This window comes from Schistocerca serialis, chromosome 3, assembly GCF_023864345.2.
Source record: "Schistocerca serialis cubense isolate TAMUIC-IGC-003099 chromosome 3, iqSchSeri2.2, whole genome shotgun sequence".
NCBI classification, from domain to species: Eukaryota; Metazoa; Arthropoda; class Insecta; order Orthoptera; family Acrididae; genus Schistocerca; species Schistocerca serialis.
This window is the reverse complement of record NC_064640.1, coordinates 841,883,922-841,908,477: the sequence shown is the minus strand read 5'-3', so window position 1 is coordinate 841,908,477 and position 24,556 is coordinate 841,883,922. Positions and strand designations below refer to the sequence as shown.

The 24,556-nt window shown below is 35.8% G+C and overlaps 1 protein-coding gene across 1 annotated transcript in view; it reads left to right on the top strand.

The window, feature by feature from the left end:
- The window catches only part of LOC126471256 (ankyrin-3-like), a 636,759-nt gene that overhangs the window by 393,035 nt on the left and 219,168 nt on the right, over nt 1-24,556 (top strand). Inside the window, exons 11-14 of the mRNA XM_050099375.1 lie at nt 5,775-5,924; nt 13,841-13,981; nt 20,094-20,249; nt 22,098-22,196. Of these exons, the coding sequence (XP_049955332.1) occupies nt 5,775-5,924; nt 13,841-13,981; nt 20,094-20,249; nt 22,098-22,196 (546 nt within the window). The remainder of the gene's footprint in view (nt 1-5,774; nt 5,925-13,840; nt 13,982-20,093; nt 20,250-22,097; nt 22,197-24,556) is intronic.

Below are 24,556 nucleotides of genomic sequence, written 5' to 3'. Positions count from 1 at the left end.
CATAATATGCAGATTATTTTAATAAGTGTGATGTTCCTGGGTGAGAAAGTTTGCATTTTATGATATTACTGCATCAGTCATCTGCCATAATTATCCAACCATACACTGGTCAGTTTCTATTCTCTTCATAGCTAAAATTAAAATTGAAAGGAAGATGTTTAACAAATTCTGATGAAGATGTGACACAGTAATTGAAGGCTGTTTATAATAAATGGTCCCAAGAGTGTTTTTAACAGCTGGCTTAGCATTAGGGCAACTATATGAATGAAAAGGGAAATATGTTAAAGGAAATGAAATAAGTATGTAAGTGTAACGTATCTTGTGGTTGGTTGTTTTTTTGGGGAAGGAGACCAGACAGCGAGGTCATTGGTCTCATTGGATTAGAGAAGGACGGGGAAGGAAGTCAGCCGTGCCCTTTGAAAGGAACCATCCCGGCATTTGCCTGGAGCGATTTAGGGAAATCACGGAAAACCTAAATCAGGATGGCCGGACGCAGGATTGAACCGTCGTCCTCCCAAATGCGTTGTATCTTATGTTTTTGTTTTGGTTTTTTCAACTTCTTGTAGGACTTTGTGGCTTCTATTTATAGTTACTATTAAAAACAGTCTTGATCACGATTTATTTTATAAGGTGACCGGTTTCGACCACTACTGTGGTCATCTTCAGACCATTGAGTGGAAACCCCTTTCTGTTGAACAGAAAGGGGTTTCCACTCAATGGTCTGAAGATGACCACAGTAGTGGTCGAAACCGGTCACCTTATAAAATAAATCGTGATCGAGACTGTTTTTAATAGTAATTATTTACAAGACATTGATCACTGCTGTTCCCATAATGCATTCAAAAGTAATTCTATTTATAGTATTGGACACTTTCTGACAAATCATACTGAAAAATGTGACCTAAAATTCTGCACAAGACTAGGATTTTAGTTTTGTCCTGTAATGCGACATTGATGTGCTACATGAGTTCATATGCATGCAAACAGAAAGAAGGTGAACACTGCAATATTTCTTTTACATCTGTATTAGTTTTGGGAACATAGGTTGTGGTGACAGACTGATCTGTAGCATTGTCCAAGGTCTAGGTTAGATTGGAAGGTGAAGTTTGGACTCATATTGAGACCAGATACTGAGAGTTTTTCATCCAAAACACCATTAGTAAATGGAGTGGGAAAGGGAGGAAATGGTTGCGGTATTCGAAGTACCCTCAACTACTTATGTGTGTTTTAGAGTGTAGTGAAAGTATGATTTTGGAGACAGATACTGTATACCACAGTTTTAACAGGTAGGCTTCTCAATGAATGTAACTTTAATTTGTGGGCTTGTGTTGATATGATTTTTTTTAAAAGCTATTACTTAGTTGAGCGGATTTTCAATTCTTCTTATATCTATGAAACTACATTGTCTACAAAGCAACCCTTTCACCACCTCTACCATGCTATAAGTGGGTTAATAGACCCAAAATTTGCATTCTTAAATGATAAATTATTGAAAATTCGAAGCTCTTTGAACAAGGTTCCACATATAGTACAGTTTATAAGTTTTGTTTACTATGCATATTTTAAGATATTCTATAATGTTGTCATCTCAACTTCTGTATATTTAAAGTTTAATGATATTATTCCCCATTTTGTCACATATAATACAGAAATATGATTACAATAGAAGACATACTAACCTGATTAAACATGATTTCTTGTTAATCTTCAGATTCAGTTGTAGGTCATGATTACACAGTATTTATTGTGTGTATAGTAGAGCTAAATTTTATGTGACATAGTGTAATGCACAGACATCATATTCCTTAAACTCAAAATTACATAAAAAGTTCTACATTGTCACTTGGCATTTCAAGATTACTGCATAAAGAACATGCACTTCAGTAGTTAGTTATATTCATGTTCAGTAACTTACAAGTATTCTAAAATAAACCATCTGTTCCCCCATTGACAATTCTTTCTTTACAATAATTGAATTTTTGATCATAAGTCAGAGTGTTAAAAAGAAATGCATGCAAAGTTTAAGTTGCAAGTACCACTTAACACAAATAGCCTAGGATTGTGTTCACACAGCTACAGAAAAAATGTTTGTATGCAGCTCATACACAGCTGGAAATGATATTTTCTATAAAATAATATGTTTAGTTACTTATAAAATGTATGATATAGCATAAAATGTCATTGTACCCCAGCTCCTGTAAAGATTAGAATCAATCAAAAGCAGTTTCAAGTAGGAAGCACATTTATCTGTATCCAGTTTAAAGTATACATACATGTCCATTATTAAATCAGTTCACTGCAACTCCATACTGCCACATATCTCAAACATCAAAATATTTGGCTAAAAACTTTCATCAATTGCGATTTTCTTTTCAGTGCTGTGACTTGCCCTGCCTCATCCACTGATAATTAATATTGCTAGTTAATTTGAATGGTGCACTCAATGTCCTGTGAATGGTGGTTATCAGTGATTTTCACTCATCAGTACAAATATATCACTTAAGTGCTGAGAAGACTAAGCAGTACAAAACTAGCTACACCCACAATTTGTGTGTTGGAGTACATGCTTGATTTTCCTGCACTGAAATTGGTATAGTTTTAAATAAATGTGAAGTTCAAACTGGTTTAAGTCTGTCTCCCTACCACCCACCTGCTCCCTCTTTCCCCATGAACATCAAAACATTTCATTTTCACTGCCTAAGACTCCTCAAGACCCCATTTATACATATCCTCATTTTATTAGATACTAGTATTTCAAAATTGTGCTAGATGTGCTTTGAATATGCTGGTGGAATAGATATGAGTATTTACCAGACATAGTTTTGTGAAGACACCTTCATCAAGCTTAATAAAACCACAATGATTTGGCTTTCCAGATGCTTAATAGACTGAATTTCCAAAGAGACATCAGAATTATACATTCTAATGCATATTTTCAGTTATAGTATGATGTACCATTCTGTTCTAACAACTATTGGACACATTCTATGTTGTTTATACAAGCAAGTCTCACTCTTTGGATGTAAGTCCATGTTTCTACTATATTATATGCCAGTTGGTTGGTTTTTGATCACAACTGTTACTTGAAGTGCCAATAAATTCTCCTATATTGCACACCTACAGCACCACATGGAAGAGTAGTGTCCTGCCACCACTTGTGGCATCTTTTTAAAACAGGTTCACACTTCATCACAAAATTACACATTTTCTCATGAACCGTCCTAAACTGTAATGATGGTAGGTGACTAGATTTATATATTTTGAAGCTTTTTTGTCCTGTTTTTAAACTTGCTGTAATTTCTTAAATTTTCTTTTAATGACACATGAAGCATTGAAAATTTTCTTTTAATGACACATGAAGCTTTGAGTTGTAATGGGCCAATTACGTCACAACTCCAGCTAGTTACTGGTAGATCCCTTTCTTGATCCTTCCCCACCCCAAACCCTCTACATGGACGCACACACACACACACACACACACACACACACACACACACACACACACACACACACACACAGAGAGAGAGAGAGAGAGAGAGAGAGAGAGAGAGAGAGAGAGAGAGAGAGGGAGAGAGAGTTTTTGTACAATAACTTCTTAACAGTCTGTCAGTTGGACTTTCATAAGGCTTTGCTTGACTTGACTGTATGTCAGAAATCCAATCAGGCTCATAATGTGTGATATCTGATACGTCATCCTTCAAGATTTTCATTTTGGCTGATGATATTTTTCATCTAAGTGGTCAAAAAAGTTGGAAGAAGTATTAAAAGCTCCGAACATTTGCTGCTGACAGGATCATACTGATCAACAGCCAGATAAGACATACAAGTGAGTGGATTATACAGTAATTGGTTCCTGTCAAACAGTTTGGTTCATGATTTTACAAAACTTCATAGCATACAATTAAACGGTACTGATCAACAGTTTGCTTAAATGTATCTGAATGATCAGATCCTAACTGTGGTAATGTTGTGGTTGAGACACTGGCCCTTTATTCAGGAGCAGCTGGATTAAAATTACTGTCTGACCATCCCAACTTTCTGATGTAGGTTTCCTGTGTTTACTTAAATTGCTTGAGTCAAAGCCTACAATGGTTCCTCAAAAGACTATTTAATTTACCATCTCCTCTCCCCACACCCATACCCATGACCACTTTCCTACCCTTCAGGGGCTCAACTTATACTCCATACAAATCATGTTGACACAATGACTAATCTTCCTTCTGCTCTTCTTTAACACCTGAAAATTTGTTTGCTGAATTCCTCAGTGTGCAAAGGGATGACAAACTAAAACTGAAACAAAACACTGATAAGCCAATTGAATGGAACTTTGGGAAATCCATCATCTGTGTGTGTGTCAGCTGGACGTGATACCATTTTACTATGCACCTTTTGTTTTCAGTTAGATTACAGTCTGACCCAGGAACTTATTTTTGGAGTTTCTTGCAACTTTCCAATACTAGTCCAACATCAATCCCAAAAAAGTTATTGAAGTTCTCATTCATTTGGATAAATCCTATAATGGTTAGTAGGTGTTGTGTGTGCAGATGAGAATTTCCACTCCATTTCATTTATTAATTTATAGGGGTTTTCATTAATAATAAGTAGTCTTTTATGTTTGGAAGTAACTGTGAAGATGTAAAGCTACTTCATGTATTTAAGTCCTAATGTGAGATTGAGAATAGTGATCTTTATTCTCAAATGAGACTATTCAACAAGTTGTTGTGAGATACAAACTGGTGTTAAATCCAGTTTCTTAAATTAATTTCTCTATCCATCCACAGACAATATATTTTGAATTGATGTTGAGAGACTGCACATACAAATTTATAAAATATTTACAAGAAAGTGATATTACAGACAAAAGAATAGAACATACAGTTTTGAAAGCTGAAGAACACAAACAATTTTTCATCTGAAGCAAATTCAATCAATAAAAATTGTTGAACTGTGAGACTGAATCGTTTATCAGTAATTATATCCAGCTGGTAAAATAAATATTGGTACTGACTGATACACATAAAAGTGAAAGTACACAACTCTATCATAGCTTTCAGATCTTTCCATCATTGGGAAGAAGAGGAGGACTGTTCAAGGCAGATTAAAAAGGGAAGGCCAAGTTACTGAGCTCCCAGTCTATGTTCCCTTCTCTTGGGCCCAACTAATTGATCTACCTTTTCTTTGAAAGATTTACCAAACTATCCCTCTCTTTTCCTCAGTGAAAGAACTAATAGTTCTGAAAGCTAACATAGTCTTGTGTCATTTGGCTGTATTATTTATGTTTTCTGCTGAAGGTACATAATTCCTCCTCATAATTTTTAGAAATTCAGAGATAAATTGAAATTATATTCATCAATCACTGACTAGAGTACTTGAATGTCTAGACTCTGGGATTGCAAATTCATAACAGTATCACAAGTGACAATAACTGCAGAAAAATGAATATCAGTTCTAACAGTACATATTTAATATTCATTTGAAGTTTCCAAATAAATAGCAGCTGAAAACGAATAATAGAAGCTTCTCTTTAGTAACATATTCCTAGGTTTAATTCACTACCTCAAACATTTTCTTCCATGTTTAGACATGTGAAACACTTTGTTAATTAATGCATATTATTTGAAATTGTAAATAAATGCAACTTATGTTATGACCATCTTATGACAGAGGGATTGTAGTACTTTTGTATTACATTCTTCTTAAAATTTGTGTCTGAAATCACTGATGCACTTTTAACAGCTTTCTGTGACTTCCATTCTTGTTTTCAATTGGTACAGGTCGCATCTGTTTTATTGGAACATGGAGCATCTCTCACAGCTACAACAAAGAAAGGCTTCACACCACTTCATCTCGCTGCAAAATATGGGAACATGAAAGTTGCAAAGCTTTTACTTCAGCGTGATGCCCCTGTCGATGCGCAGGGAAAGGTAAATTTCTTTTTTTTGTGGTTTGAATGACCTTTTGTAGATCTGTGTGAATACTATATCACTTGTGATGTTTCGTAATCGACTGATGATAGAGGAGTGAAATACTGGTCTCTTTATTGAATGTACAGCAATTTCAATCCCTTCACTACTGAATAATTTAGTTCATCCATAAATTCCCAAAACTGATATGAGCAAATAAAATAAAATAAATTGCTATGAGCAGAATCATGTTCAATTGCTTTAATAAAGCTATATCTAGTTCTGTTCACAAACACTGCCTAAGTTGAGTGAAGGGTGTACAAGATGTATTTGTTTTCTTTTTATCAAGAACTATTTTAGACAGTTACTTCACTTCTCACACTTTTTTAATTTCTATGTGATCCTTTTTTATTTGTTTGATATTTGCATAGTGTAATTGTCAGTGAGTAGTTTCTATTTTTCTCTTCCGACAGGAGTCATTTCAGTATTTCTTTTCTTCTTCTTCTAATCACACTTTAATAAAATCTTGTAGGTTTTCTTTAACCATATGTCTGAATTTGCCTATATCTCATCAGTTTTCTTCAATATGCCACACATTTTGCTTCACATTGTTGAAATAAACTTATTATTGCAGACTTAGCTGTATACAGGGTGATTACTGAAGATAAGCAAATATTTTAATATGTTATTCTACAAGTAAAACTAAAGAAAAAAGTTCATATAAACATAGGTCCACAAATGTTTAGTTACAAAGTTATGGCTAATAAAAGATTTTGTGTGAAATTTAGCAACTTCTATAATATTAAGCCATCACAAAACTGTATGAGGTTAATGTAAAGCATGATTTCCATTTATTTTGTGAATCTAATAAAACATGTCCCAGACGTCTATCTGCAGTAGTTTTCCAGAACATCCAGAGAACCAAATAACTAATGTCATAAAATTTTTAATTTATTTACTACATCACCCAATTTGCTTTTTAAGGTCCAGACAATTCACTGAACAATACAGAAAACTAACTCTTTTCAAAGTTAAGAAATGACTGGCACAACTCACTAACAGTTGCCAACAATGACATAAACATTTCTACATTATTAATAGAAAGTAAACAAATTTACTTGTATAATAATCCTTGCTTCTCTGGATGTTCTGGAAAACTACTGCAGATACACATCTGGAACCCGTTTTATTAGATTAACTAGACCAATAACCACAAAATAAGTGGAAATCATGCTTTACTTTAACCTCATACAGTTTTGTGATGGCTTCATATTACCAGAGTTGCTAAATTGCAGGCAAAATCTTTTATTAGTCATAACTCCATAACAAAATATTTGTGGACTTATGTTTATATGAACTTTTTTCTTTAGTTTTACTTTTAGGATAACATATTAAAATATTTGCATATCTTTGTGAATCACACTGTATATTGTACCAGTTATGAGTTTCTTCCGACTCCATTCATGTGTGGAGCACAGGAAGGATGATTGTTTAAATGCCTCTGTGCATGCTGTATTAATCTCATCTTGTCTCACAATCTGCATGTGAGCAATATGTAAGTGGTTATAGTATATTCCAAGAGCCATCAGTTAAAGTTGGTTCTTGAAACTTTTTCGGTAGGGTTTCTTGGGATAGTTTGCATCTGTCTTCAAGAATATGCCAGTTTAGTTTCTTCAGCATCTCTGTGAAACTTTTCCATGGATCAAACAAATCTGTGACCATTTGTGTTGCCATTCTCTGTAAACAGTGTCTCCAAAGCACATGACGCTGTAGGTCTGACAAATGTGCCTTGGGATAAGAACACGTGTACAGGATTTTATTACTGACACTCTTCATCATGTGATGCACCTAGTCCAATTCGTAAACACTATTATTGATAATGTGCTGTTCCAGGCTACTCTTTGGTGTCATTTCACCTAAATATCTCAGTTAATTGATCCTTCAAATCTGCCCATAATTTATTTAGAATTCTTGAAGTTTATTTTCAGGACCACATCGGTACAGTTTTTATTAATTAATTTATTTCTGCATGGTAATCTTCATGATTGCAGAATTCATGCTGTTGCCAAACATGTCATACACCTCTGCAAGTTCCAGATAATCAACATGCAAAAATCTGGGTCAATGTCCAATTTTACACTGATCTTCATGTCTTTCTTTTAAGCTCAACATCTTCCTCGGGTCTCTAATTTCTTTTAAATTTGAGTAGAAATGGTTTTGCTCTGTTTGATAACATATTTAGTATAAGATTTTTCCAAGATTTTACCCATTAACTTCTCTTAGTTAGTGAAAGAATGCTTAATCAATGGAACAGAATTGTCATTGATTTTCCATTCATTCAAGATATGTGCGAGTAGTTCTCATTGAACTTAGTTATACATGTTCTTAAAATCCAATCCACTACTGAATCTTCAATAACCTTATAACTTACGGTACACACATTACTGAAAATCTCTTCTACTTGTACCTGTACTGTCTTTGACTCTGACATGAAGTATTTTGCAGAATACCATCCGTGGCAGAGTAATAAGTTATATGTGAATAATAGTTACCATTATTATTCTCATACTTGCCAGGTTCAGAAATATTGAGTCTTCTTACTTTGTTGCTGGTCTTCTGTTTGACTTGCATCTTACAAGATGGTTATTTCATATAACTAATTTGGTACCAGTTCTTATGAGACTGATGACCTCGCTGTCTGGTCTCCTTCCCCAAATGACCTAACCCCAACCCAACCAGTTCTTCACTTTGATTCACTTATCCAACATGAGCAGTGGTTAGCACACTGGACTCGCATTCGGGAGGACGCCAGTTCAATCCCATCTCCAGCCATCCTGATTTAGGTTTTCCATGATTTCCCTAAATCGCTTCAGGCAAATGCCAGGATGGTTCCTTTGAAAGGGCACAGCCGATTTCCTTCCCAATCCTTCCCTAACCCGAGCATGAGCTCCACCTCTAATGACCTCGTTGTCCACGGGACGTTAAACTCTAACCACCACCACCATCCAACATGAGCCATAATAGAAACAATGAGTTAAATAAAAATGATAAGTTAATTTCTTGACTTCAAGTAAATATATTTCATTTCACTAATGGCACTTTTTGTGAGTCAGTATACTAAGTTCAAACATTATAATCTAAAATTCTGGTACTTTTGATACAGATGATCCAAAATGAATGAAAAAGTTTTGTGTGTTTGGATAAGTAATTTGATATTACGAGAGAATATCGTCAGAGGTTCACGTATGATACCTGCTACACTCACACTTCATTTATATCTACATTCAATATCTGCGTGGCACAATGTAGTGTGTGATAGATTATGTATAACGTGCCAATATCTTTTCTCTCCCCCTCCCCCACCCCCTTTCCCTCACACACTCTACCTCTTCTGCTCTTAGCTAATGCATAGGAAGAATGAGTGTCCATATTCCTGCTCCTAATCATAGATTGCTTTGTTTTTAGAATAAGTTTCCAAGATGCAAAACATCTACTCGCATCAAAAAAAGTTTTGCATCACCATAGTTCCCAAAACTCCTGAAGATAGATGTTGACTGCCGATATTGTATCACAGACACAGTCCATTTGACTGTTTGGAGATGTCACTAAACCTGCCCAAAGATCTACACAACCAAATATGAGCAGTGCCTATTAGATGGAGGGGGTCCGACAGCTGATCAGTTCCATTCATTCCACCAGGAAGGAGGTACACGGCTCGTGTTGTCTGTAGTTCAACCGTGCCTAGATGGTCAAAATGCAGTTTGATCATGTCCGCATTGTTACTTTGTGCCAGAAAGGGCTCTCAACAAGGGAAGTGTCCAGGCATCTCGGAGTGAACAAAAACAATGTTGTTCGGACGTGGAGGAGACACAGAGAGACAGGAACTGTCAATGACATGCCTCGTTCAGCCACCCGAGGGCTACTACTGCAGTGGATGACCACTACCTATGGATTATGGCTTGGAGGATCCCTGACAGCAAGTCCACCATGTTGAATAATGCTTTTTGTGCAGCCGCAGGAAGTCGTGTTGTGACTCAAGCTGTGCACAATAGGCTGCATGATGCACAACTTCATTCTCGACATCCGTGGCAAGGTCCACCTTTGCAACCACAACACCGTGCAGTATTGTACAGATGGGCCCAACAACATGCTGAATGGACTGCTCAGGATTGGCATCTCATTTTCTATATGAGTGAGTGTCGCATATGCCTTCAACCAGAGAATCTTCTGAGATGTGTTTGGAGGTAACCTGGTCAGACTGAATGCCTTAGACACACTGTCCAGTGAGTGCAACAAGGTGGAGGTTCCCTGCTGTTTTGGAGTGGCATTATGAGGGGCCAACATACATCACTGGTGAACATGGAAGGCACCGTAATGGCTGTACGATGCGTGAATGCCATCCTCTGACTGATAGTGCAACCATATTGGGAGCATTTTGGCGAGACATTCGTCTTCATGGACAACTATTTGCACCCACATCATGCACATCTTGTGATTGACTTCTTTCAGGATAATGACATCGCTCGACCAGAATGGCCAGTATGTTCTCCAAGTGCGAACCCTATCAAACATGCCGGGAATAGATTGAAAAAGGCTGTTTATGGACGATGTGACCCACCAACCACTCTGAGGGATCTATGCTGAATCACCATTGAGGAGTGGAACAATCTGGACCAACAGTGCGTTGATGAACTTGTGGATAATATGCTACAATGAATACAGGCATGCATCAATGAAAGAGGACATGCTACTGGGTATTAGAGGTACTGGTGTGTATAGCAGTCTGGACCACCACCTCTGAATGTCTTGCTGTATGGTGGTACAACATGCAATGTGTGGTTTTCAAGAGTAATAAAAAGGGTGGAAATGATGTTTATGTTGATCTCTATTCCAATTTTCTGTACAGTTTTCAGAACTCTGAAAATCAAGGTGATGCAAAACTTTTTTTCATGCGTGTTTGTTTCCTCCTACATTCTGTTGCTTTTTGTGTCAGATTTTAAGTCTGATTAAACAAGAATCTTACTGCTTTTCTATGAAGTTTCACTATATCTTACATTAACCCATCTTTGTGACTGTTCCAAACTTAGAAATGATCCTCATGTAGATGTTAGATATGGCTTTGTAATTAGCTTGCTTTGTGGATTAATAACACTACCACAGAATTCTTCCAATGAATCACATCATGACATCTAGCTTCTGCACAACTATATTTACATTTTCATTCCACCTTGAATGTCTTTGGATGTTTACCATTAAATATTTCATCTTTGTGACTTATTTTTAAACTTTGTATTTCACTGTATAATAAATCACTATTTAGAATTATTGTTGTTGTTGTGGTCTTCAGTCCAGAGACTGGTTTGATGCAACTCTCCATGCTACTCTATCTTGTGCAAGCTTCTTCATCTCCCAGCACCTACTGCAACTTACATCCTTCTGAATCTGCTTAGTGTATTCATCTCTTCATCTCCCTCCATGATTTTTACCCTCCACGCTGCCCTCCAATACTAAATTTGTGATCCCTTGATGCCTCAGAACATGTCCTACCAACTGATCCCTTCTTCTAGTCAAGGTGTGCCACAAATTTTTCTTCTCCCTAATTCTATTCAGTACCTCCTCATTAGTTATGTGATCTACCCATCTAATCTTCAGCATTATTATGTAGCACCACATTTTGAAAGCTTCTATTTTCTTCTTGTCCAAACTATTTATTGTCACATTTCACTTCCCTACATGGCCACACTCCATACAAATACTTTCAGTAATGATTTCCTGACACTTAAATCTATACTCAATGTTAACAAATTTCTCTTCTTCAGAAATGCTTTCCTTGCCATTGCCAGTCTACATTGTATGTCCTCTCTACTTCAACCATCATCAGTTATTTTTCTCTCCCAATAGCAAAACTCATTTACTACTTTAAGCGTCTCATTTCCTAATCTAATACCCTCAGCATCAACCGATTTAAGTCGACTCCATTCCATTATCCTCAATTTGCTTTTCTTGATGTTCATTTTATATCCTCCTTTCAAGACACTGTCCATTCCGTTCAGCTGCTCTTCCAGGTCCTTTGCTGTCTCTGATAGAATTACAATGTCATCGGCGAACCTCAAAGTTTTTATTTCTGCTCCATGGATTTTAATTCCTACTCTGAATTTTTCTTTTGTTTCCTTTACTGCTTGCTCAATATACAGCTTTAATAACACCAGGGAGAGGCTACAACCCTGTCTCACTCCCTTCCCAACCACTGCTTCCCTTTCATGCCCCTCGACTCTTATAACTGCCATCTGGTTTCTGTACAAATTGTAAATAGGCTTTTGACTCCCTGTATTTTACTGCTGCCACCTTCAGAATTTGGAAGAGGGTATTCCAGTCAACATTGTCAAAAGCTTTCTCTAAGTCTACAAATGCTAGAAACATAGGTTTGCCTTTCCTTAATCTATTTTCTAAGATAAGTCATAGGGTCAGTATTGCCTCATGTGTTCCAACATTTCTATGGAATCCAAAGTGATCTTCCCCGAGGTTGGCTTCTACCAGTGTTTCCATTCATTTATAAAGGATTCGTGTTAGTATTTTGCAGCCATGGCTTATTAAACTGATAGTTTGGTAATTTTCACATCTGTCAACACCTGCTTTCTTTGGGATTGGAAGTATTATATTCTTCTTGAAGTCTGAGGGTATTTCGCCTGTCTCATACATCATGCTCACCAGGTGGTAGAGTTTTATCAGGGCTGGCTCTCCCAAGGCTATCAGTAGTTCTAATGGAATGTTGTCTACTCCCGGGGCCTTGTTTCGGCTTAGGTCTTTCAGTGCTCTGTCAAACTCTTCACACAGTATCATATCTCCCATTTTATCTTCATGTACATCCTATCAACTGTTAGTGAACAATAATACAACTAGTTCTGTGAAGGTTATATCTGTGTTCATTGGTCTCAAACGTATCTTGTATTCTAGTAGCCCAAGACATATCTGATCTTTGTGGAACATATTTTACCAGAAAATCAATTCATACATATACATTATAATATTCTACACACTGTTAATAAAAGTAGAAAGATGACAGTACTGGAAATACTTGAAATCAACAGACATCTGATGTAGAACACAAGTGCATTTCCAAATCAGTGATCATTGTTTCCTTTTCCTCCTCTCTTAAGATGGGTTTAATTTAGGCATTTGTTAGAGAAACAAATTAGAATATTAAATTAAACTGTATTATTTATTTTTAAATGTAAGTAATTTGTTGATTGATTTTAAATACAACTCATCACAAGTTAAGAACCTTATATCTGTGTTATTACAATCTCAGCAAGTGCACATTATTTGATCTATATTTGTGACATTCAATTGTCACCTCACGATGTTCCAAGAAGAAGAAAATCAGTTTGTAAGTAAGTGAGGATAAGTAATATTAGCAGAACGTCAAGAAAGTATTCACTTTATTTTTGTTATTGCTGACATGTTCTGACAAACACTGACAGAGAAGCCAGTTGAAGATATTCAAAAGTTTATTTTTGATAAAACACTTCCTCTGCTCTTTTTCTATATTACAGCCATTCAGGTTATAGTGAGATTAAATCATGTGCGATTTTTAGCTTTTTAGTTTTATTTATTATACTAGTGAAACAGAATTCACTTTCATAGAAGGTTGTATCTTTTCCCTTTTCTTTCACTATAAGTATTCTACATTCTTAATATCTAAAGCTGTAACTGGAATGAAATGGTCATTTCAAGCCACTTTTAAATATAAATATTTTGTGCTTGTTTATCAAATTTGTAATGTTAATTGTGTTCTCAAGTGGGGTTGGACTGAAACAAATTCTTCTGTTGCAGCAAGAAGTTCCATTATTTTATTTAAAAAAGTGGATCTGAAATGTTAAAATGTATCACTAATACATACATTAGTGTCTAATGTTTTCTGTTTTTATTGTTCTTAGAATGGTGTTACACCTTTGCATGTGGCTAGTCACTATGACCATCAAAATGTTGCCCTTTTGTTGCTCGACAAGGGAGCCTCTCCACATGCCACAGCTAAGAATGGCCACACACCTCTTCATATAGCAGCAAGGAAGAATCAGGTATAAAATGCTCAAAATAGATAGCTATATTAGTACTTTGTTTGAAATTTCTCTCTTGTAATAGAAGCAGATGGGGGAGTAGTGACAAATTTAATTATGTTCCCATTGTTGCTATTATGACTAAGTTGTTCTTAAATTCCTGTTGTACTGGATGATTCATCTAAGTTGTTCAGCTCAAATATATGTGGAATCATTTAAGATATCATAATTCTACTTTCACCCAGATGAATTATGAGAAAGGCTTCACTAAAGTCTGTTTTCATATCTGTATTAATTATGGAGATATTGCTGTTAACTTCACTTTTTCATATGAAAATATAGTAATTTCTGCTGCCAGTATTGTAGTTCTAAAATATATGATTTCAACTGAAATCATTTTCCTAATTTTGGAGGTATAATAATATTTAGAAATTAGAATTTATCTGTTTTCAACATGGATCTAATTGCTGTCTTATGTGGGAGTTCATGATTCCATACCAAATAAGGAAATACGTCATGTCACAGAAGCAGGGGACAGAGTGTTGCAACACCACAAGACTGGTATAAAAGGGGTTCAGAGGAAATGTAGTTTTCATTCTGTCTGTGTTGTTTGCATGTAGTTGAGTACCAATTAGTTTGAAGGAAATAAATGTCTTTCACAAACCAAGAGAAACTAGATATATTACTGTTTTATGGAGAATGCAGAAGGAATCTAAAAAGAACAGTTGAGTTGTGTGCATAAAAGTATCCTGTCAAATGGTGTCAACCAGGAGTGACAGTTCAGCACATGTGCAAAAGAATTATTATTTTAAGGGCACTGGAATACTGTGCATAGGGTAAAGAGCAAACCTCCAACAACTGGAGTGAGCGAAATAGGTTTTATGGCTGTGGTGCTCATAAATCAAATGCTAGCTCCAGTGTAATTATGAATGCCTCTGAAACAAGTTAAATAGCATTTTTCAAATTTTGTGTGCAAATGCCTTTCATCCATATCATGTTCCTCTTGACCAACAGATTAACCAGAGGGATTGCAGAAGACATATCGAATTCTGTCACTCAATTCTGATGTACTGTCACAGTAATAGATTCTTTCTTCAGAGAATTATTTTTCATATTACAAAGCTTGGAAAGCCGAATGTAAGAAGTATGCAGTATTGGGCCACAACTGAAAATTTACTGGCTGAAGCAGGTTGAAAGTCAGAAACATTGGAGTGTGAAAATGTGGTGTAGGATTACTGGAGACAGTGATTGGACCTTAATTTCTTGAAGAAACCATAAAAGATATAGTTTCATGACAAAGTGCTATTGGCTTGCCTAGAGGAGGTACCACTTGAAGAACATACATGTATGTGGTACCAACCTGATGGGTAGCCAGTTCTCTAGATGCTTGCAGCTAGGAAAGCACTCACCCAGTCCTTTCCTAGTTGCTGGAGGATAAGACACAGAGGTGTTGTCAGTTGGGCTGCACATTCACATGTTTTGGGGTCACTGGACATTTGTCTCTGTGGTAATATCAAAAATGAAGTCTATATCCCACATATTTGTCATGTATTTTGTCCTGGATGCCAAGATTTGTGGCCTTGCATTTCCAATATTCTTCCAAGGAGGTTTATTAGTGTGTTGGCTGGTTCTATATCTTTGGTAGAGGTACAAGATCATAAATGGAATTTGAAGGAAGTTTTTACGACTAGTTTCTTTTGTGATTTCCTCTTTTTTGCTCTTGCTGATGTAATTTTGCAATGTAACTGGGCACCTTGACATTAAACTTATGACATGAACTTATTATTTAACAATCATTATACCTCAATTCACTGTTTTACAAATACATTAAATTTTTGATATACATTTGTTTTCAAGGTTCTGGCAGAAAGAAGGACAGAACTGTTATTGTAGTGATAAATCCTACTTACAAGGGAACATCCCCATCGCACCCCCCTCAGATTTAGTTATAAGTTGGCACAGTGGACAGGCTTTGAAAAACTATACACAGATCAATCGAGAAAACAGGAAGAAGTTGTGTGGAACTATGAGAAAAAAGCAAAATATACAAACTGAGTAGTCCATGCACAGGACAGGCAACATCAAGGCTAATGTGAGCTCAGGAGTGCCGTGGTCCCATGGTTAGCGTGAGCAGCTGCTGAACGAGAGGCCCTTGGTTCAAGTCTTCCCTCAAGTGAAAAGTTTAATTTTTTATTTTCAGACAATTATTATCTGTCCGTCCGATGCGATCACTTTTTTGGGAGTGGTTATCACATCCACAAGAAAACTTAAATCGGGCAAGGTAGAAGAATATTTTTACCCATTCGCCAAGTGTACAAGTTAGGTGGGTCGACAACATATTCATGTCATGTGACGCACATGCCGTCACCAGTGTCGAATAGAATACATCAGACGTGTTTTCCTGTGGAGGAATCGGTTGAGCTATGACCTTGCGATCAAATGTATTCGGTTACCATTGGAGAGGCACGTCCTTTCATCTACTAATCGCACGGTTTTTTAGTGCGATCGCAAAACACAGACACTAAACTTATTACTGTGAACAGAGACGTCAATGAACGAACGGACAGATCATAACTTTGCGAAAATAAAAAAAGTAAAATTTTCACTCGAGGGAAGACTTGAACCAAGGACCTCTCATTCCGCAACTGCTCACGCTAACCACGGGACCACGGCGCTCCTGATCTCACATTAGCCTTGATGTTGCCTGTCTTGCACATGGACTACTCAGTTTGTATCTTTTGCTTATTTTTTTCATAGTTCCACAAAACTTCTTCCTGTTTTCTCGATTGGTCTGTGTTCAGTTTTTCAAGATCTATCCACTGTGCCAACTTATAACTAAATCTGAGGGGGGTGTGATGGGGAGGTTCCCTTGTTAGCCTTCTTTGGCTTTAATCATGGCAGTGCACTCTGCTGTATAGAGCACACATGCTTTACAACTGTTTCATGGTTTCTAATTTTCACATTAAAGGAGAATGATTTTTTTTATTGTTGATGACTGTGGTTATCTAGTACTGTCTGGTTTTCTGGTCATTCCATTCATTTTAATTATTTATCATGGGTACTTAAAATTTTGAACATAGTTAATTGTCCCAAAATCTTTTTTAAATAATTCAGAGAACCCACATATTTCTCATGTATTTTGTCCTGGATGCCAAGATTTGTGGCCTTGCTTTCTCCAATATTCTTCCAAGAAGGTTTATTTGTGTGTGGCTGGTTCTATATCTTTGGTAGAGGTACAAGATCAGAGGCCGGGCTGTTAATTTTGTTTCCTTTGTGTTTTGTTCTTAGTTTTATCTGCAGATTTATTCCAGCTTTTTGTGATATGCTTCCCTATTCTCTAATGATTTTTTCCAAAACACTATTAAAGAGTACAAGGGAAAGTCCTTCCCACTGTCAGACTCCTGTTCTGATTTCAAACATTCCCCAAATTTGACCTTGTAATTTACCTTTTCATTTCATGTTCATGAGAGAGTGTTTAATCAAATTCAGTACTTTATTATCTAATACAAAGTCTTTTAGTGTAGAGAACAGCATTGCTATGTTGATAGAATTACAAATTTTTCTTTCTTTCTTTCTTTCTTTCTTTCTTTCTTTTTTTTAAATCCACAAAGGTGATGACATTATGTAGTGCAGTATTATTGATCTGAAATTGAAGATTTGTTCCACATACAATCTTCCCTTTTAGAAACCTCTCTGATATTCCCCTGTATGTTATCAGTTTGCTTTTCCATTCTTCCTGTATTTCTTATGTATCCCAAATATTTAGAATTATGTTGTGTAAGATCTTTTTTAGATTTTCACATGCTGTTTTCCACATTCCCACAAATATACCAGTTTTTTACATACTAGATGACTTTTTAATTTTCTGATAATCTCTTATGTTTCTTTGAAACTAGAGGGTGAAGATGGTACAACATAGATTTCAGATTATAGTAAGGTCAGACTTCCTTTGGTTCTTCACAGGTGAGCAGTTTTTTAAAATAGTTAGCTGGCAGTTCACAGTTTTCTGTGTTGTTCAATGCTGGTTCTCCATTTCTTTTCCTGAAGCATAAACTTGGAGACTGACATATCTGTAGCTCAGTCATAAATGCTTTGTAAAAGTTTTTTGCCTTTTTCTTCTGAATTCGTATTACTATGCATTGTACCTCTTTGTATTATTCAGTGCATATAATTTTATATATAAATTTGTATGTTCTATTTCCTTGTAATGATTTCACATAAAATTTGTATGTACATTTGGACTAGAGACATACTATATTTAATGTCTACAGATGGATAAGGAATGAATAAAGTAAAATAAATAAACTGATTATAATTGCTTCATACTGAATGATGTTAAGGCATTTATTAATATTTTGGCTGTTGACTTCTGTATTTCATTGAAGTTTTGCTAGTTTCATGCCTGTATCATATTATCTATGATTTTATCATAATCTGTCTTCTTCTATATCTATTTCAAATATCCTCTCAGAGGAGTCACTTCTTTGGCATATTACTAGAAGAAAAATTTACTAATTCAATGTTCCAGCACTGTGGTTACTTTGTTCTGGGCCATTTGATTGTAATTCACCCACCCATCTCTTCATTATTTGATGATATTGTTTTCTTATTATCAAAATTGTAGATTTTCTCTTTTCATTTTGGTCTGTAATACAACCCTTGGATTAATAAGAAATACATCCAGATTATGAATACTAGTAGATGTTCATTACACTGTAAATTATTTTGTGAGAAGTTCGTACAGATTGTTGATTTAGTCCCATATTTGTGAGTTGTGAGGAGTATCTTTAATAGTTGACCCTAGATCAGTTGAGAGAACTCCATAAAACAAGCATTTACCAGGCTGCTGTTTTTGTTGGCCTGCTGTTTCACTTTTTTGGTAATGTCTTCAAATGCATTCAGAACAGTACCAGGGCTTCATTTGATGTCTGTTTTTAGCCAGTCTAGAAAACTTATATGCAAAGTGATAATATACACAGCAGATATTGATGATTGTGGTAGACAGTGAAGGAATATGTTGTGCACAGACTGTTCCAGTTACCTTTGATAATATTTTATTTACTAGTGTTATATTTGCAATCTTCTAACTAACACCATCAAAATTACTAACTGTTTAATTTTCACACTGTAAAAATTCTTAATAATGTTATTAATCATTAAGAGAGATCTTCCCTTAACATTTTTTTTTCTTTTACTCAGAAATATGGAACAATCCAAATATATTTCAGGAGCAAAACCAACAAATAAAAAAACGTTACTTAATAATGTATTGATATGGTCACTGTTCGGCAGAGATTAACTTGCATGCAAACTAAGTACATAGCTCTCGGAAGCTGATAGATCCCATCTTCATCATTCACCTCTGTCCTTAACCCTATGGAGAAGAATATTGGGCTTTGGAAATGAGTCATTTATGCTGTTATATACAGTGTTTCTGGCACATATGTAATTGATGTATCTTCAAAAGTAATACATATTAAAAAATACCAAATGTCAAGATTTATTTTTCATATCTATTTTAGTTCTTTGATAGGTTACAAATTTTTAAAAAATGATGGTGTACAGAATAATTAAATTTAAAAATAATGCAAGCTAAATTAATGAGTAATTCTAATTATCCTTCCAGAAACAAGTGTGAGATGAGTTACTGAGCAATTTCTTCTTCGTGAAAGTCCAAATTTTCTTACTCACTCAACAAACATGATGTATTTGTTGCAGAAACTGTGAAATCTAATGAGTAACGTACAAAATTACGTCAATGTGATTGTATTGGCTTAGCTGTTCACAATAGCAGGTGTTACATTTGCTAATGTTTCTTTCAAAATAATTTTTAGAAATTGGCAACACAAGGCAGCACCAGACAGATGACAGGTACTGAGATGTCCAGTTCTCATTTACAATATGCCCAGTTTTCAAATGATAGAGGGCTTGCACTTTGAGAAAATTGTGACCCAACCTATACTTGGGCAAGATCTTTTTGACACGAAGTTAAGTCCAAAGCTATGCTTGTGTTTGGTCTAAAATGCATTAAAAATACTAATATTTGATTCATTGCACTTCCAATAGCATTTAAAAAAATATGAAAATGGAATCAGTGTAGTAGAGACTTTAAATTTTGTGTCTGTTATTGCAGATGGATATTGCTACCACTTTGCTCGAGTATGGTGCAAAAGCAAATGCAGAATCAAAAGCTGGATTCACTCCTTTGCATCTGAGCTCACAGGAAGGACATACAGACATGTCCACTCTGCTAATAGAACATCAGGCTGATACCAACCATAAGGCAAAGGTACAGTCACAATATTAATATTTAAGTTTTTATCCTTATAATATTCTTATAATATGTGATGCATTTAGTATTTCATGTAAAATACCAGTTCAAAACCAACCAAATGTAGTTTCATCAAAACGAAAATTCACTCAAGAAAACTATAAAAATTATAAGAAACAATCAATGTCTGGTATTTACGTTCCAAAGGACAAATATTTAGTATTGCCAATAGCTATGTATAAAAGTACATGATACTGTCTCATCTTTTAGAATCTGTTCCTTCCTCAAGAAGGAGAAAGGGGTAGATCAAAAAGGTTAAAAAGTGAGTGCACATCAGTCAGAACCCAATGTGAGAGTGTCCCACCTGGCATGAGGATAAGGGCAGACAAAAATGAAGAGGGACTGTATAGAGTAGGAGGTTAGAGATGAGACACTGGCAAACAATGAGCCAGCTTCAGTCCATTAATTATAAGGATGGAGTGAGAAGCAAAGATGGATCAGAGGAAGATAACTGAATAGTGTAATTAAGATCTAGGAGAGAAAAGGGATAAGAAAATAAATAAATAAGAGAGAAAATATTATAATAATGAAAAAAGAGAAAGGGAATGTATTAACATAGGTTAACTCCAAGAGGATGTTGGGGCATGAGCACATATCTGATGAGGCACCATCTCCAGGCAAACTGTGAATAGCCTGTATTGTGTCACAAGCACTCACTGAGGAACATCTTCAGCAACAGGGTAGTCTCATTCCCTGATGCACACGTTTCTGAACCCATTTGTGTACTCAAGCGGATCAGTGGGGTTTATTCCCATATAAAACACCAGGCAGGAGACTCAAGTTAGTTGATAAATGGCATGTGTGGCTTTGAAAGTTGACTTGTCTTTGATACGGTAGAATTTTGGAAGTGCTGAACCCTTATCCCTATCTCGAAGTTCCTACATATACAATCATACCCACCGTAAAACCTGCCAAGCAGCCACTCACTACAGGGGCCTCTCCTTCAGTAAATCCTACAATATCGGAGAAAGACAAACTCAAGAAGTCACACGAGACATTTATCCACCATCTCATGTCTGCCACACCATGTTTTATATAGGGAATACTGCCATTAAACTGCCCAAGTGCCCAAATGGTCACAATACCTGTCTCCCTCAGGGAAACCTGGCACGTGGTTATGTGACTTAAGGACCACAGAGTCTGTTATTTGGATCCTCCCACCTGATACTAATTTCCACAAACTCCAGAGACAGGAGCCCACCCTCCAAGATAACCGTGTGTCCTGACATTCTAGAAGAGTAGAAGAGTTAACCTCTGTTGACATGTTCCCTCTCTCTTTTTTCATTGTTATCAACTTTTTTGTGCTAATTCTCCTCTCCCTCTCTGTCCCTTATTTATTTATCTTCTTATCCCTTTTTCCGCCTATTTCTCATTATACTTTTCATTTTTCTTCCTTTAACCCATCTTTACTTCTCCCTCTTTCCTATAATTATCTCTGGAATGAAGATGTCACAATGCCTACCAATTTACTATCTTTGATCCACTACACTCTATGATGCCTCTGCTTTCATCTCTGTTTGCTCTTTTCCTCATTCTGAGGTCTCAGTGCCTTGCCCTTCTCGTTTCCTTCACCAACTTATCCCTTTCTCCTCCCCAAGGTAGGAATTAACAAGTCTGGTCTCATGTACTTCTATGTGTATCTATTGGCAGTCCTAATTATTTCACCCCTGTAAGAAAGTACTGACCGCTAATTCCATCTCATGGCTGTAATTTATAAAAAAACTGATAACTTGTAATCACTTCTCTATTATTCTGTTTCTACTATCTTACAGATAATATTGAAAACACTGCTATCTTATATTTCAGAATGGTCTGGCGCCACTACACTTGTGTGCACAGGAAGACAGGGTAAATGTTGCAGCGATTCTGTTAAAGAATGGAGCAGAAGTTGACACAACAACAAAGGTAAGATTATCACTTGTGAAATTTGATTATTCCATGATACGTCCAAAAAAAAACCTGTAACTGGTGCTAACTGTCTACAAGTATTCTGTAAAAATAAACAAATTTGTATGAAATGAGAATGATAGCAGTTCAGATATTGCAATTAAAAGTGTCATATAGTCTCAGTGTGGAGTACTGAACTGGCTGAGCCCTGTGGATGGTTTTGATTTGGCTTTACATGTAGTTTATAAGTTGTGTAAAATTTATTTGTCACCTGATACATAATACTTGATGGTGGTGCGAAATTGGTATTTCATAATGCCAAATGATATTCCATTAGTCAGACTTTGAGATTTTTTAAGTAATTACCATTTTCATCTTAAAAACATGAAGACATTTTTAAAAGAAATTTATTTTTACATAAAACTTCATTTTAGTACAATTTTCACCAGTATTAAGGTACTCATTATAACAAATTGCCAACTTCTGAATTCTGTTCTCATAAATGTGCAACATGAGTTGCTGTCCACTGCTGAACTGCCATTTTGATGCCATCACTTTTTATAGTGCTGCTCTAAATGTTGTTTGAGTACAATATCAAGTGGTAATCACTAGCTGTAATGTTGTCTGTTCAAAGCTTTACATCAACTTTTTACGCCGAGTCTTCAGTGAAGACAAATGATCACCCATTTCGCATTTCATTATGAAAATTACAACAGCCATCTTAAAATGCTCTAATTTATATTCTTACCATTCCATCACTCATAGCATTTTCTCCATAAACTTCACTGATGTGTTAATGAATTTTAGTCACTTTCATACTTCTTGCGTACAGAAAACTGATTGCTGCACATATTTCTCTCAGTGTGATTTTCAGTTAAATAAATGCACACAAATAAAAACAAGTGAATGCTTCCCTTATGGCTTCGTGGGTAGTCAATAAATGAAAGTACTGAGAGGGCATACCTTGATACTCTCCATAGCATGCTCCCATGATTCAGTTATCTACTTATATTATGACCCACCTCCTTTATGTTTAGATTTGCAGGACTGTGTCAGTATTTTGCAACTGTATAACTTATAAACATATATAATTTTTTTCAGTGCTTGTCCTGCACTTAGAAAAATTTGTGGTAACTCATTAGCCATCTTTATATTTATCTCTTCTTACCCACTTAATACATACTCACTGTTTTACACGTCATTTATACAGCAATCATTTACAACCATATTAATTTTTTTCCTACCTTTGGATACCAAAAATCATGGTTTTTCTCAATTATAGCTGCGTGCTTTTCCCAATAGGACTTCATAAGTCTCAGGTGTTGCCTAATATTAGATCATCATACAGATAAAATGGTAAACTGATTACCCACCTGTTTAGAGGATAACTAGTTGCTATTGTTTCTATAGCTAGTTTTGTTTCTGTTGTTGTTGTTGTCGTCTTAAGTCCAAAGACTAGTTTGATGCAGTTCTCCAGGCTACTCTATCCTGTGCAAGCCTCTTCATCTCCAAATAACTACTGCAAACTGCATCTTCTGAATCTGGTTATTGTATTCATCTCTTGATCACTCTCTATGATTTTTACACCCCATATTTCCCTCCAGTACTAAATTGGTGATCCCTTGATGCCTTGGAATGTGTTTTACTACCCAGTCCCTTCTCCTAATCCGTTTGTGCCACAATTTTTTTTCTCCCCAATTGTAGTCAGTATCTCCTCATTAGTTACATGATCTACCCATCTAATTTTCAACATTCTTCTGTAGCACCACATTTCAAATGCTTCAATTCTCTTCTTGTTTATTATTCATGTTACACTTCCATACATGGTCACACTCCATACAAACACTTTCAGAAAAGACTTCCTGACACTGAAACCTATATTTAACATTAACCAATTTCACTTCTTGAGAAATGATTTTCTTGCCATTGACAGTCTACATTTTATATACTCTCTACTTCGACCATCATCAGTTATTTTGCTGGACAAATAGTGAAATTCAGCTACTACTCTAAGTGTCTGATTTCGTAATCTTATTCCCTCAGCATCATCTGATTTAATTCAGCTACATCCCATTATCCTCATTTTGCTTTTGTTGACATTCTTCTTATATCCTCCTTTGAAGACACTGTCTATTCCATTCAACTACTCTTCCAGGTCATTTTTCGTCTCTGACAGAATTACAATGTTGTCAGAAAACCTCAAAGTTTTTATTTCTTTTCCCTGGACGCTAATTCCTACTCCAAATTTTTCTTTTGTTTCCTTTAGTGCTTAATCAATACACAGATTGAATAACATTGGGGTTGTTTATAACCCTGTCTGACTCCCGCGTCAACCACTGCTTCCCTGTAATGCCTCTCGACTCTTTATAACTGCCATC